Source organism: Camelus dromedarius, chromosome 2, assembly GCF_036321535.1.
Source record: "Camelus dromedarius isolate mCamDro1 chromosome 2, mCamDro1.pat, whole genome shotgun sequence".
Lineage (NCBI taxonomy): Eukaryota > Metazoa > Chordata > Mammalia > Artiodactyla > Camelidae > Camelus > Camelus dromedarius.
Genome location: NC_087437.1, coordinates 47,594,814 through 47,608,588, shown reverse-complemented (window position 1 = coordinate 47,608,588; position 13,775 = coordinate 47,594,814). Strand labels below are relative to the sequence as shown.

The window sequence follows — 13,775 nt, the reverse complement described above, 5'->3', positions numbered from 1 at the left end:
AACTTGCCAAGGAAATATGGCCTAGATATTTCAGCCTGGATGAACCAGATGGGGTAATCCATTAAGTTGCCAATCGTTTCTGCCCACGTGGCTGCAAAGCCAGGCACCTAATTTCATGCTCTGGAAATAATCGTGGTGTAATACATCCTTTTAAAAGGGAGACCTGTTTCCTTGCGGCCAAAATAACGATGTCTGATAATTTACCTTTGCCATTATTGGTGGATAGTTATTGGCTTCCATTAATAATTGGCACAAAGATTTTCTAGCCTATTTGCTCCCTCATGGACCGTTAGGCATTTAAAGTAGGTAAGCTGATGGGTACAGTGCTCTTCATCATCCTTATACGTTTGTGACTGGGTCAGGTGTTCTGTCAAGGAAAGCAGAAAACAGAAATACTTACTCTAATATACCTTTTATCTGAATGGCTTAGAAATTGATTCTTTTTTCCAGAGACAAATGACAGAAACTCAACTCTATCTAGCTTCAGCAAGAAAGTGAGTTTATTGACTCATCCAACAGGGAAAAGCAGCCAGGAGTGGATTAGCTTCAGGCACAGCTGGATCTAGGGTTCAAACATTATCATCTAGGCAACTTTCTTCCTTGTGTGTTTTACAGGCAGGTTCCCTTTGTGTCATAGGCAAGATGGGTGACAGTAGCCCTAGCCCCATACTCTCCAGCTTCACATCCCTGATTGAAAATAGGTTTCTCTTCCATTATCCCAACATTGCCTGCTTGGGCCATGTGTTCATCTTTGAACTAGTCCCTGTGACCGGGGGCTGGTACATATGAACTGGATAGTCTGGACTGAGCTCATTCCTCCGTGTGGTGGAAATGGCAGATACTAACCCCAGAAAAAAGTTCCTTTATGTCCAGTTGGCTCTAGTTCAGTCACATGGCCATTCTTGAGTCACACACCTGACCAAGGGAATGTGGTGCTCTGATGGGCCAGGGCTGGGTCCCCTGTGTCATCTCTGGAGATAGAGAAATAGGACACGAACTGAGAGGGGGATGCCCTCAGGAAAACTGGGGCACTGGAGAGAAGTTGGCTAGCTAAAACAAAGCTATTAAGAGACTTCCGTAAAAGCTTACATTTATGGTTTTTTTTTTTTTTTTTGGAGGTGGGGTAGGTAATTAGTTTTATCTATTTATTTATTACTTTTGGTAGGGGTGTTAGGAATTGAGTCCAGGATGCTGTGCTTGCTAGGCATGTGCTGTACCACTGAACCATACCCTCCCCAGCACTTATTGTTTTAAACCTTTGGAGGTTTTACTTGTTTTATTTTTTATGTAACACTATATGGAGACCTGAGGAAACATAAGTTTACCCTGGTTTCAAAAACCTGTATTTACAGAGTGTTTTTGATTTTACAGAGTTCTTCCACCAATCCTTAGAACAACCTCTTGGAGTTAATAACTATTCCCATTCTACGGGCGAGGAAACTAAGGTACAGAGATATCAGTTAACTGACCCCACACCACACAGCTAGTAGTAGCCAGAGGAGGCAGCCCTCCAAGCCAGGCTGCCTCCATAGTCCTGCCTTTTCCCCTCTGCCCTGAGAGAGAGACAGGCAGACAGTCAGACAGACACTCAACGAACCCAGTTTCATCGTGAATAGGAGGAGGGCTCAGATTCAAGAGAGAGTTCAGGGGAGTAAGCAGCAGACTACAGTGACTCACTGACAGTGGGTGGAGGGAGAGGAGGTGACTGAGCCTCCAGCTCAGGTGAGGATGGGGTGGATGCTGCTGCTGTGAGGAAAGACAGAGGTCGCAGGCCGAGATGGTGCCCAGCTTCTCAGGTACGCCCCCCCCCCCGCCCAGTTCTTGAGCCACTTGTGATGACTCCCCAGCAAAAACCAACCCCCTTTACCCTCCGCCTCCCCTCTAAGGCTCCTTCTAGGCCTGAGATCCCGTGGTCTGGCTGGAGTTAGCTTTTATGATGGTCTGGCCTTTATGTCTTCTCTCAGTTCCTCCAGGACTTGGGTTCCTTTGCTGCCAATTTGGATGAAGGTCTCTGTGACCCTGAGAATGAGGCCTGGTATCTGAGTGGCCAGAGTTTTAGCACATCGGTCTCCCCTGCGTAGTCCTAGCACTCCAGTGCCGCTTCAGGGCCAGCGCCACGGCTGGGCCTCGGTGTCCTGCTCAACTTTCACAAGCCCCGGCTGTCCGACCTTCTGGCACGTTGGGTGGGGCCGTACCTCACGTGGACAGATATCCTTCAGTAATGGTCTGTCACCTTGACTCCTGAATATCGGCCATAGCCTGGATGTCCCAGAGCACTGCTTTGCTTGGCCATTTGTGTGGCTGGGGCCACTGGGCTTCCTCTTCCAAGACTCTTGGATGCCACTTCCCCACGTGGGTATCCCCGCCAGAGCCATCGGGTCCCTTGTTGTTCCCCTTGCTCACCGGGCTCTCCCCACCGCGGGGCCTTTGCCCTGGCTGCCCTGCTGGCGGCCCTGCTCTGCTCCCCGGCCTGGTCGGCCTTTCCTTGCCATTCAGGTTGAGCTTTAATGTCGTGTTCCTACTCAGTGTGGCCTGCCTTCATCCCACCTCTTCCTCGATCCCCATCCCCACCCAATTTCTCTTTCCTCATCGCACTATGTATCTGGAATTCTTTTATCTGGGTCCTTGCTTTTCATCTGTCTCCTCACTGGAGTAAGAGCTGAAAGGCAGGAACCTCCCCCCTTAGACGCAGTGTTACACTGGAAGGCCCAGAGCAGGCCCTGCATCACAGGGGATGCTCACTGAACTACCCATGGAATGTTAGGGAATGATTCTTGATTGCCGAGCTCTCCTCACGTCTGGTCCATACTGGAGAAGAAGATGTGATGGATTTTGTGCAGGCTGAATTGGAGGGCTGTCTGCTTGGAGCTGTCCAAGTCCCTCTGCCAGAACTGTCCACCTGGTCAAGCAGACCCCTAGATTCATCTCGGAATCGTCCTCTCAGAATTCTTCCCTTGCCCTGACGCCCAAAGCAGTACTAGGCAGCCCTTCTTCCTCGCTCTGGGAGCATGTCTTTCAGCCTTTACTTACCCACCTGTCACATAGCACTGTGTGCTTGTTTGCGCACTTGTCTTTCTCCCCGATTAGACTGTGAGTTTTCGGCCAGCAGGAATTCTAAAGGGTTTGTCTTTGGATCCCTGATGTCTCATAGTGTTACAGTTCAATTCCATGGTTATTTGTGTGGGAATATACAAGTTGGTGAGCGTGTTAGTAAGTAAGATGTCTACATCTGATATGCAAGAGATAAGTCAGGGTTAGTGACACAATAATAAAATTAACTAATTAGTAGCCACTTACCCAAAAACCACGTCACTAGAGAAAGAAGCCTTTGAAACTTTGGCCATTCATGTGCAAAAGAGTTCACATCACCATTATTGTGTCAAATTCCATTCATCTGAGCCACCCTCCAGTCACACGCTTCTATTCACAAGCCTGGGATGGAAATTCAAGGAGTTGTGTCCTGACCCACTGGAGATAACTCCACAGTCATGGCTGAGACAGTCTCAGCTCTTGAACATCTCTGTTTTCATCGAACCTGAGTTACAGTCAGTAGCTCTTGAGAGACCAGCCTCATTAGTCATAAAAGCGTCTGTGCTGGGGAGGGCACCTACCTCATCCCGCCCACTGTAGCTTAATGACTCACGACATGAGGGTTAGCCAGCTCATTCTGCTCACTCTCAATTCATCCATGGGTTTATTCTGTACATCCCTCGGCCCACTGGGTTATCACAGATTTGAGATCCAAAGACATAATTCAATTTGTGATTTTATGTACTGTCATCCCTGAGATGAAATTTTCATTGTGAAAAAAATTAGTTGTTTATTCCCTAAGCATTTATAAATAGTGTAGTACATTGCAGACATTGTGCTAGGACTTGAGGACAAGGATGAGTACAGTAATGTCCTTGTCTTTGAGGAGCTAATAGTTCAAAGGGCGGTGCAAGACAGGACGGCACATGCTTTCAGTCTGATTTGGTGGGGGCCACGGACAGTAGAAGTCTTGGGGGGGTGAATACAAGCTGGTCAGATGAAGGATGGGGGCAAGGAGAAACAGCAAGAACACAAGATGGGAAAGTGTGGACAGGGCGTGGTGTAAGACCAAATCAGAGCAATCTCTGGGCTCTGTAGGGCACTTGAATTTTAACCTATAGAGCAGCATTTTCCAAAACATCTTTGAAGGAATACTTGTTCTGTGGGATGATAATTGCTCTTGCATAGTAAAAAGGGTTTCATGGTTAACCAAAATTGGTGAACATTGACTTAAAAGTCTGTATTAATACTGTTTGGTTGGTACCTACATTTCTTAAGTGCTGTACACCATCCTGTGATGGGGAGGCAGGATGAGGGGGGAATAGTACATAGGGTCCCATGCTCATGGGACTTACAGGCCAATGAGGAAGGCAGGAGTTAAGCCAATGGCTACAAATGATTTGTTAAGCGTGTACAAGTGAGGAACATCCCAGAAGGGAGACGGGGTTACAGGCTACAGGGTAAGAGTTAATAAGAACAAGAATTAACATTCCTTCAGCCCATGCTGTCAGCCAGACATCAGGCTAAGGACTTCACAGTCATTATTATGTTTGAACAAAACTACCCGGGGCAATGTGTGCTGGGTGCTTTCTTCATTTCCTGATGTTGGACATGGTCACAGGGCATCTCCCAAATGCGTCTGACCACAGGACAGTTTTTCCACAGATCACCCTTTTAATTCTGTGGCAGTTTTGGCACAGGGAACCATGAAGCCTTCTCGACTGTGGAGGGATACAGTCAAGTTTTATTGTCCAAATGGCAGAAAACATTTACTTTGTGATCCTCACTATAAGGTAAGAATAATGTTAGTGGCCGTAGAGAGTGGCTGAGAAAATCAAATGAAACAATGTGTGAAGGGTTTACACAAACACACACACATGAATGCTTGCACACACACACACAGCACTCAGTATAGTGCCTCGTGCAGTGTAAGCAGATAGGGTAGATCAGGACATTTTGGTCCAGGGAGCAGAAGACTGAAATTATAAAAGTGGAAATAGATCAAGATCCAGCAGAAGATAGAAGGGAAAGAAGCAAAGCACAGGCTGAAAGTGTTTCTTGGGAAGGAAGAGGACCCCTTTTGGTGGGGGTGGGGTGCGAAGGCAGGTGGAAAATGGAGCAGCTGGGCGGGTATGGAGGTGATGTGGCACCAGAGATATTTTGGGAGGGAGGAGGGAAGCTGAGGAAAACAAGGTAAGAAGCCTTGCTCTAAAAAAAGAGGCAGGGTGGGAATTGTATACAGTGTTTGATGTACAAAAGCCATATTTTTGGTTAAAGGAAATCAGTGCCAGTCCTCCTATCTGGATAAAAATATAGGCAGCCTCCCTGCTATGTCACCTCCCTGCTTCTCTTTTTATGGATTATCTCTGGCACAAAATACCTTCCCTGGCCACTTATTCATTCAAGCCTTTTATTTCAAGCCTACTGTGTGGCAGGTACTAGAAGTCCAAGGAGATCATCGCCCTGAGGATGGTACTGAGGGCGGTGGAGGCGCAGGGGTGGGAAGAAAGCACAGCTTACCTCTCCTGTTCAGGGGCTGTGAACTTAGAAACTCGGAGAAGGCTGGATGTTTTCCATGCAGGGATTGTGTGGCTTTCTCTTTGCGTGTGTGCACTGATACCTAATTATTCTCCCGAAAGAGCCAGTGGAGATGGCACTATGAATATACTTGAGTAGACATGTCCCATTTGGCCCAAGAAAGATGCTGGCACACTGTATCCTAGAGCCTGGAAAAGAATGTGTTGAGTCAAGCTTAAAAAAAAATTCCTGAAACGTAATTGTCCACTTTCTTAACAAGGAGAACGGGAGTGTATTGAATCCTTTCAGACCTAATGCTCCCTTCATAGCAAACATTTTGCTATTCTGAAATGAGATTCATGGATGACATAACCTACCTACAAACATTTAAAAATAATATAATGTCCTAACTATATTATTAAAGGGGAAATTAAAGTTAAGTAAGTTACCATTAAGTATGTAATTCTCCATGTTAATACTTCAGCATGACCACATCAGTGGTGCAGTGAAGGACAGATGCTGACATCTGTATGGATACCCTCCGTGGATATGACAGCTGGAAACTGGCTGATTTGTGTGTCTTAGTATATTGGCAATTCAAACACCACGAACAGCTTTGCTGATGGTGATGTAATTTTCTAAAACGCTGAAGAACTTTTGATAAAGTTCTGAACAAAACAAGTACCCATTTCTCTCAGTTTTCACAGCAGATGCGTTTTGGAAAATTTAGTGAAATTGAAAAAGGCAAAAGGCACTCAAATACGAGATATTTTTTGTTTACATGTAAAATGGTGTTTGGTTTTAGCTCAGATCGTTAATAACAGGCTTTTCATCTATGTGAATGTCCAGTGAGATGTGAAAAGTTACACAGCACTCAGGGCAATTCTTAGTTGTGTGGGGCCTTCCTGCAAAGTGCAGGACATCTGTCACATCTGGCTGTCTACTCCAGTCATGGTGACAACCAAGAAACACCCTGCAGATTTCCAAAATGTCCACCAGGGGGTGGCCCCATCCCCTTTGAGAACCACTGCTGGGGAATAAGTGAATATAATTGAACTCTACACTAAGAGAAGCTCATTAAGTGTTTGTTGGGTAGAATGACTAGGAATCTTGCAGATCCTCACAAACACTGTTTTGAACTTTACGTCACGCTGTGGAAAGGCTGTAGATAGAAATGGATGCTCTAGACAGGGGTAGCCAAAGGTTTTCATCTTTCAAGCCTACCCCAGTTGGTTGGAAGTGGTTGTCTTTAATGCCATACACAGAGTAATTTTTGAGGTAGTATCTAGCTTATTCAATCATTCAGGAACTATTTAGTGAGTATCTGTCCTGGGCACAGTTCTGGGAGCTGGCGATACAGTGGTGAATACAGCAGACCTCATGGAGCTAAGCTTTTGATCAGCTCAGGAGGAACTGACTTTAAAGGTGTGTGCAGTGGGGTCAGGAGCCAGCTAGGCACAGGCTACCTGAATCTCTACTAACCCAGGAACTTTCCTGAAACTTTATTTTAAAAAATTACGTGTCTGATAAAGGTTTATTTCCCTGTATTTTATTGTCTTCTCAGAAACAGAAACAAAACAAAACAAAACAAAACAAAACAAATTTTAGTTAATTGAAAATTCTGATTATTTGAGTTCTTGTTAACAGAGTTGGTCTATGATTTTAAAGGATGCATTAGAATTAATAACCAGATACCACTTGCCAATAAATGAGGGCTTGTCAAATCAGGAACAAGAATTTATCAAAAAGTAAAAAAGATACCCAGACCTATCAAAACTTATGAACATCCTGTCTCTATGAAGACCTGACCACCAACATTCCTGGGCAAGCCTTGAGAATAAGACACATGTACCAAGCCACTGACTGAGAAGGCAGACGGTTATTGCCAGTACGAGCATGAGCTGATCTCTCCTGGAGTCCAGGACCTGCCCCTTATTGCTGTGGTTTTGTGTCCTCATCTGCAGAATGAGTGAATACCTGCCTCCTTGGGTGATGGGACTGAGGGAAATAATGTTCCCAAGGCACTGAGCGCAATGCCTGGAGCAGGGTTGATCAGGGTGCCTAAATTATCACTACTTGTCCAGAAGAAGTGGGATGAGGGCAGGTGGTGGGCTCTCTTCTTTCTACGTGAGCACCATCACTCAGCAGCGGAGGCAAGGTGTTCTTGTGTGATTGTAACTCCAGGAGAGGAGATAACTTTTCCTTGCAAACAAACTTATGGTTTCATATACTTCATTGGATCTTAAAGGTGGAAAGTACATTAAACACCTGCTCCAACCCCCACATTACACAAAAGAATGAGTTGGTTCCAGAGAGGTCATATGATCTGGGACTAGAAACAGTGTTTAGTTTCCAAAAGCCAGGTCTCCAAGATCTGGTAAACCCATAACACAATTTGGGGTTTTCCAAAGTATGAATGTAGGACCACCTGTATTAGAATCACACGAGGAGCTCTTCAAAATGCATGTTCCTGGGTTCTTCACCCCAACTATTTGATCAGAATTCTGGAGATGGGGCTTGGGAGTCTATATTGCATAGAAGGTCACACTTGAAATCAAGTACCACTCGAGGAGAGATAATTACCTTGACTTACAACACTGTAAAATGTGTGTGTAACCAGTGCCTCCTGGTGAAGACTTGGTCACGGTGGGTCAAACAGGACCAGAAATCCAGGGCTCTTGACCAGTCAAACAATTTCAGCTATTGTTCCCATTGGTTTCTGTTTCAGTTACCCAGTGAATTTTCTCTGTGCTGGGATAGGCCCAGTTCTGGGACTCTTGTGAGGTTGTATATAGCTCAGTGTAGCTCTCTGCTCTTGAACAAGTGCCCGAGAAATGAATTAATACATGTAAAGCCCTGTAACTGTGCCTGGCTCATAGTAAGTGCTCAGTAAATGTTAGTCATCAGTATTATCACTTCAGAGCAGGAAGAACATCTACAGGGGGGTGACACTGGTTTCTCTGACACGAGCCTAGATCATAGGGTCAGTGTCCATTTGATGAGCAAAGATGGCTGGAGTTAGTCATGACAAAGAAAAAAGGAAGTTCCCATCCAAGACTCTGTAAGTGTGAGGCAGAGATCATACTCCTTTGTTTGTTTTTCCTGCAAAGAGAGTGTAAGATCAGATATGACTACTTTTGACAGTTTAAATTGTTTCTCAATTCAGCAAAAGCTACCCATACTAGGATGAGTGTTCAGTTAGGGGTTCATTTATTCTGCTACAAATACACAGAGACACACAAAGAAGGTAGGCTGTTGTGTACTTTTTTGGTTGTTGCAAGTGATTTGTGCATCTCTAAATTTGAAAAGAGAGTTATAGTTCTCATGAACCTGGGGAGTTTCAGCTGCCAAAGAATTCTTAGCTATAATAGTGTGTAATTGAGAGAACATGAAAATGTGTGAGGAAGTGGTTTCTCCAGCATGGTGAAAGGGAGAGACAGTTCTCTTTTCCCTTGAGTAGAGCATTTGTTAAATGCAAAAGAAAATGACTGTGGAGCCAGGAATCCATGATGCCAGCATTTTGCAGTAACATCTCCTTTCATCTCCAGATCTCTCAACAGTTGCAACAGTTTATGGGCACTAATTAAGTTTCACCATACTCATACAACTCACACTGAGTTTTATTTACTTTCTTTTCACTAAGGAAAACCAGGGCAGGGGATGTTTAAAGGGTTACTTAAAGTTACAAAGCTCGGATTTGAATCCAGTACCCAAAGCCTCTGACGCAGCGAGGGAAGGGGCCCAGCTGGGGGAGGCTGGCTTTGCAGTTGACTCATGGCTTTTGTGGAGTAAGACGTGATCTCCAGCAACTCTGAGAGGAAAGAATAAGCTAGAGACTCAGGGAGGGTCTCAGGGACCAAGAGTGGGGACCAGAGATCCCGACGTCCAGGGGAGCCCCATGCACCTGGTATCTCTTCTCACCACGCTCCTTCAGTCTTGGCTTGTGTGTTCCTGAGCGGATGCATTGGGATTGCAGTTCATACCAGCCGCTCTGGGCTCTTCCTGAGAGGTAGGCTGTGAGCCCTGAGTGGAGTATGTGTGTGGAGGGCACTAGCTGTACGGGTGGGAGGGGAGTCATCTGGTGTTGGTGGACAGAGGCCGCTCAGTTACCAAGTGAAGGGGCACCAGGAAGAAAATCACGAGGTACAAGGTTACTTTACTCCTTCTCACTCGCCGTCACGGACCTATTTAAAAAGGAAGAAAAAACCAAGCACAGGCTAGGTCTAAGGTCAACCTCAAACGGCCAATTGTGCCAGCCACTCCTAGGACACATCTAGGCCCAGAATCGTCCAGGTCCCAGAATAAATCTGTCTGAGTCTATTGCAACTTTTGAATTCGGACTAAAAACACTTTAAAATAACTCACTTTCTCTCTTCACACCCTCTTAAGATGAATTTTTAAAGATTCTGCATGAGTATTTTCACTTAGGTGGAATTCGAATCATAAAATGGGACAGTCCAGGAAGCCCCAGGAGAGGCAAGTACACATTCAAGTGGGGGTCTCAAGGGCTCAGAAAGCACCGTATTTCTGAGGTTGAATCAAACACATAAAAATAGCAGCAAATCATTCAGTTCTTCAAAGAGAGTTATGCACCAGACTGCGGGGGATTCTACTAGCACATCAAAATCTGTAAAAGGAAAGTTATTATATTTTTATGAGACTGTTACAAGTAGGAAGCAGAAGGAAAAAAATTCTTGTTGCTATCAGTTTTTATTCCAAATTGCATCAGTTCATTAAAAACAAATAATTTACAAAGGACCTAGTCTATAACTCTAATAGAAAATTAGTACAAATCAGAAGTATGTAAGTATATTTTTTCATTATACAATATTAATACAGCTGTAGGTAACAGTCAGTGTGACTATATGTACATGATGTGTATAGATGAGATTATGCATGATGAATGTATGCCCAATGCTTTGGACAATACCAAGATAATATTACCTTTACTAGAAAACGTACAGCAGAAGCAGTCTACCTAGCAGTCTGCCACCCTCGTTCAGTAAGCTGCTGGGAGTAGTTTATGTTCATGATTCGGTGGTATTGAAAGGTCCCACGGATGTCTTTCAATGATCAAAAAAAGGTAAAATAGTTGATACAGTGTAAGAAAACCTTTGATATAGTTTTAATGGTGAGTTATTTTACAGTCCTTTAAGTCTTGAGAATTTGGGAACTCACGTATGGTATAGAAACTGACTCTTTTAATCAGAACATGCTATTAACCAGAAAAACCCGTCCTCTAAGTTTACACTCTAACAGACAATTTGTGAAAAAGGAAATGTGACCAGGACAAAACATTTCCTCTTTTTATAAACCTTGAATTGAATGTGTCCTTTACCAGTTAAATAGGGTCCCTTGGGCCTCAGAACTTTCCACCAGCCTTCAGGTCTCTATGGTGATGCACCAGCCGCCGAAGCAGAACCCAGGTGATAGGGCGGCACAGGCACTGGGCCACCATGGGGAGAAGGCCTGGCTGCAGAAAACCACTCAGGGTCTTCTTGAGCTTTCTGGACGGACTGTTCCACCTTGCCAGGAGCCTGCAGGGCCACCAGGACCGGCTGGCCCTGACCTCCCACCTCTCCAGGAGAGTGGGCGGCCCGCACTGCAAGGTGGCAGCCCTGGACACGCAGGTGCTTCTGATGGCTGCCTGCACCAGGGACTGGTGGCTCCCCTGGGACCCTACTTACGTTGATGCTTAAACTTCACCCTTCTCGCCCCTCAGAGGTTACAACTCAGGTGAAAGGAGTCCATTTTGCCTAGCCCCCTGGTCTCATGAAGCCGTTCAGCATCCCCGTTCAAATTACCCTCCAGGATGGCCGGAGACGCCAGGGGAGGTAAGTCACCACCAGAAATGCTCAGTTTTCATGGGCATCTCGCTGAGCAAGTGGCTGGAAGGAGAGCGGCCATAACGAGTTTGGAGGTTGAGTTTGGTTTTCATCCTCTGAGGGTGTCCCCCCACCAAGGCTCCCAGGAGGAGGCTTCCAGCAGCGCTGCTGTCTGGGTATTGCGTCCTTGTTGGCATCCTCCTCTAGGCTGCAGTTTCTTGGTGGCTAGGGATCTTTTTAAACTCATCTTTGGCTTGCCAGCAGTAGAATGTGGCCCAGCACATAGTTGGCACTCAACAAATGTCTCTTGGTTGAATGAAGGAATGAAGAAATTACCCTAGCATTTGGCCACATTGGTGAGTCATGCTTAGGCCCTGGCGTCACTGCCCGGGTTCAGATCCCAGCTCCATCGCTTAACCAGCTGTAGGATGGTGGGCAAGTCACTTACCCTCTCTCTGCCCCGTCCCTTGTCTGCGAATGGAGATAGTAACGGCCTCTCCTGCCTTAGCGTGCTCTCCGTGTACTGCTCCCTAGACTACTCCACTTGACATCTCAGCTGTTGTCACTGGCCACCCACTCTCTTCCTGAAGGGGGAAGTGAGGTAGTTAGGTTATCCTGAGAACCTCTTTTGTCCCTGGGGGGATGCAAAGCAGAGGGGCTGAGAGCCTTGTGTGAAGCCGCACTGCTGCCTGCCCGGGTGTGGGGCAGTGGAGCAGTGAGAAGTGGGCACCAGCACTGAGAGAGGAGTGGTGCCTGAGGCTGTCTGAGGAATAAGATAGTAGAAGCTTGCCAGCTTACTCCTTGGAGGGGTGCATCTCACAGCTAAGTTCACTCACTGTATCTGGAAACCAGGATGATTTGTTAGTGGCTCACGTGAAACTAGGAGCTGAAAAAGTGGAAACAGTAATAATCACAATGGCCATCACATTGCCCGCTCCTGCCCTTCTTTAACTACCCTCATGGGTATCTGAGAAAGGGAATGCGAGAGAGTGAGAGGTAGGGATTTGGATGGAGTTTGGGGCTGGAGGAGGGAGGAACAGACAGAAGAAAGAGATAGAGGCAAAACACTTCTCTCCTAGAAATGAACTAATGCTTTTGTGAGGCTATTAAAATGAATCACTGTATGGCAGTAGATCAAATGACAAACATGCGAGGGAACAAGTTTTAATGCCCCATTCACAACATAATTAACTAGCTATAAGAGCAGTTGTGTTCTCCCCAAAGCACTACAGTATCCCATTCTCACTTCTCAAGTACCCAATTGGATTATTGCTTTTGCCTCTGGCTCAACTTGATGAACCATGTTGACTTTTCTCAGCATTATTTGCTGTTTCAAAAGTTGTTAAATAATTTTTTAATTAAAAAAATAGAAAGGTAAAAATGATTACCCAAATCTTCTTTGCAACACAAATTACAAGGAACTATTAGTTTAACATACCCAAAGCTTAGAAATTACATACACACATGAAATGAGTGTCAGATGAATTATCAAACTTTGATGAACTGCAGCATCTTTCTAGGGAACATTTTCTGCACAAGTTGTAGTTGTAGGAAGGAGAGGCTGCTGGCTTCCGCAGGGATCACAACCAGATGAACTTGTTTAAGCTCTTTGAAAGTGAGTTTGCCTCAGGCTAAGCCAGAAGGCACCTGTAGCAGCCTGTGGTAGTCGGAGCTGGTGGGAAAGTCAGTTCTGTCTGCAGGAAGCAACAGGAAGGGGTGGGTACTGCCTTGACTATGAATAAAACATCTCCAGGTAACACATTGGTTAGAAGTGGAGATTATTGCTGGCAAAAAGAAGTGAAAATGCTACTCACTCATCTCACTGGCCGGAGAGCAAAATTAGGTCACTGTTAAGTGTTTTGAGGTCCTTGGATGAAAGGTGCGTGTAAATACCACAAAGGTAATTACAGGGCTGTTTGTGGTCTCAGAAAACTGGAAACAACCTAATATTCAACAATAAGGAAATGGTTAAGGAAATTATAGCATATCCAATTGATGGAATATTATGTAGCCAGCGGAAGGGTTACAAAGAATTGCTACCAACATGGGAAAGTGGTTATTATGTTAAGTAAAGAAGACAAGCTTAAAAAAGAACTGTATCCAGTATGATCTCATTCTGTTTAAAACAATATTATAGAGGAGTAAAATAACCTAGTAAATGAATAATAATTATCTCTAAGTGGTAGAACTGTAGGTGATTTTTATTCTTTTTTCTAGACTTATCCATATTTTCCAAGTTTCATAAAATGAGGATATGAAATAAGTTCATTACTTTTACAAATCATTTGACATTTGTTGAGGCTTTCTTTATGGCTCATTTTGTGGTTAGGTCTCATAATTGTGTTCATGTATGTTTGAGAAGAATATATATTCTGTGGGGGACAGTATTCTATCTTTATTATT

The 13,775-nt window shown here is 44.9% G+C and overlaps 1 protein-coding gene across 1 annotated transcript in view; it reads left to right on the top strand.

Moving 5' to 3' along the window:
• Window positions 1–13,775, top strand: part of KCNMB3 (potassium calcium-activated channel subfamily M regulatory beta subunit 3) — a 57,856-nt gene that overhangs the window by 29,966 nt on the left and 14,115 nt on the right. The window contains 1 exon segment of the mRNA XM_064492951.1: window positions 11,270–11,381. Coding sequence (XP_064349021.1) covers window positions 11,320–11,381 — 62 coding nt within the window. The 5' untranslated portion in view covers window positions 11,270–11,319.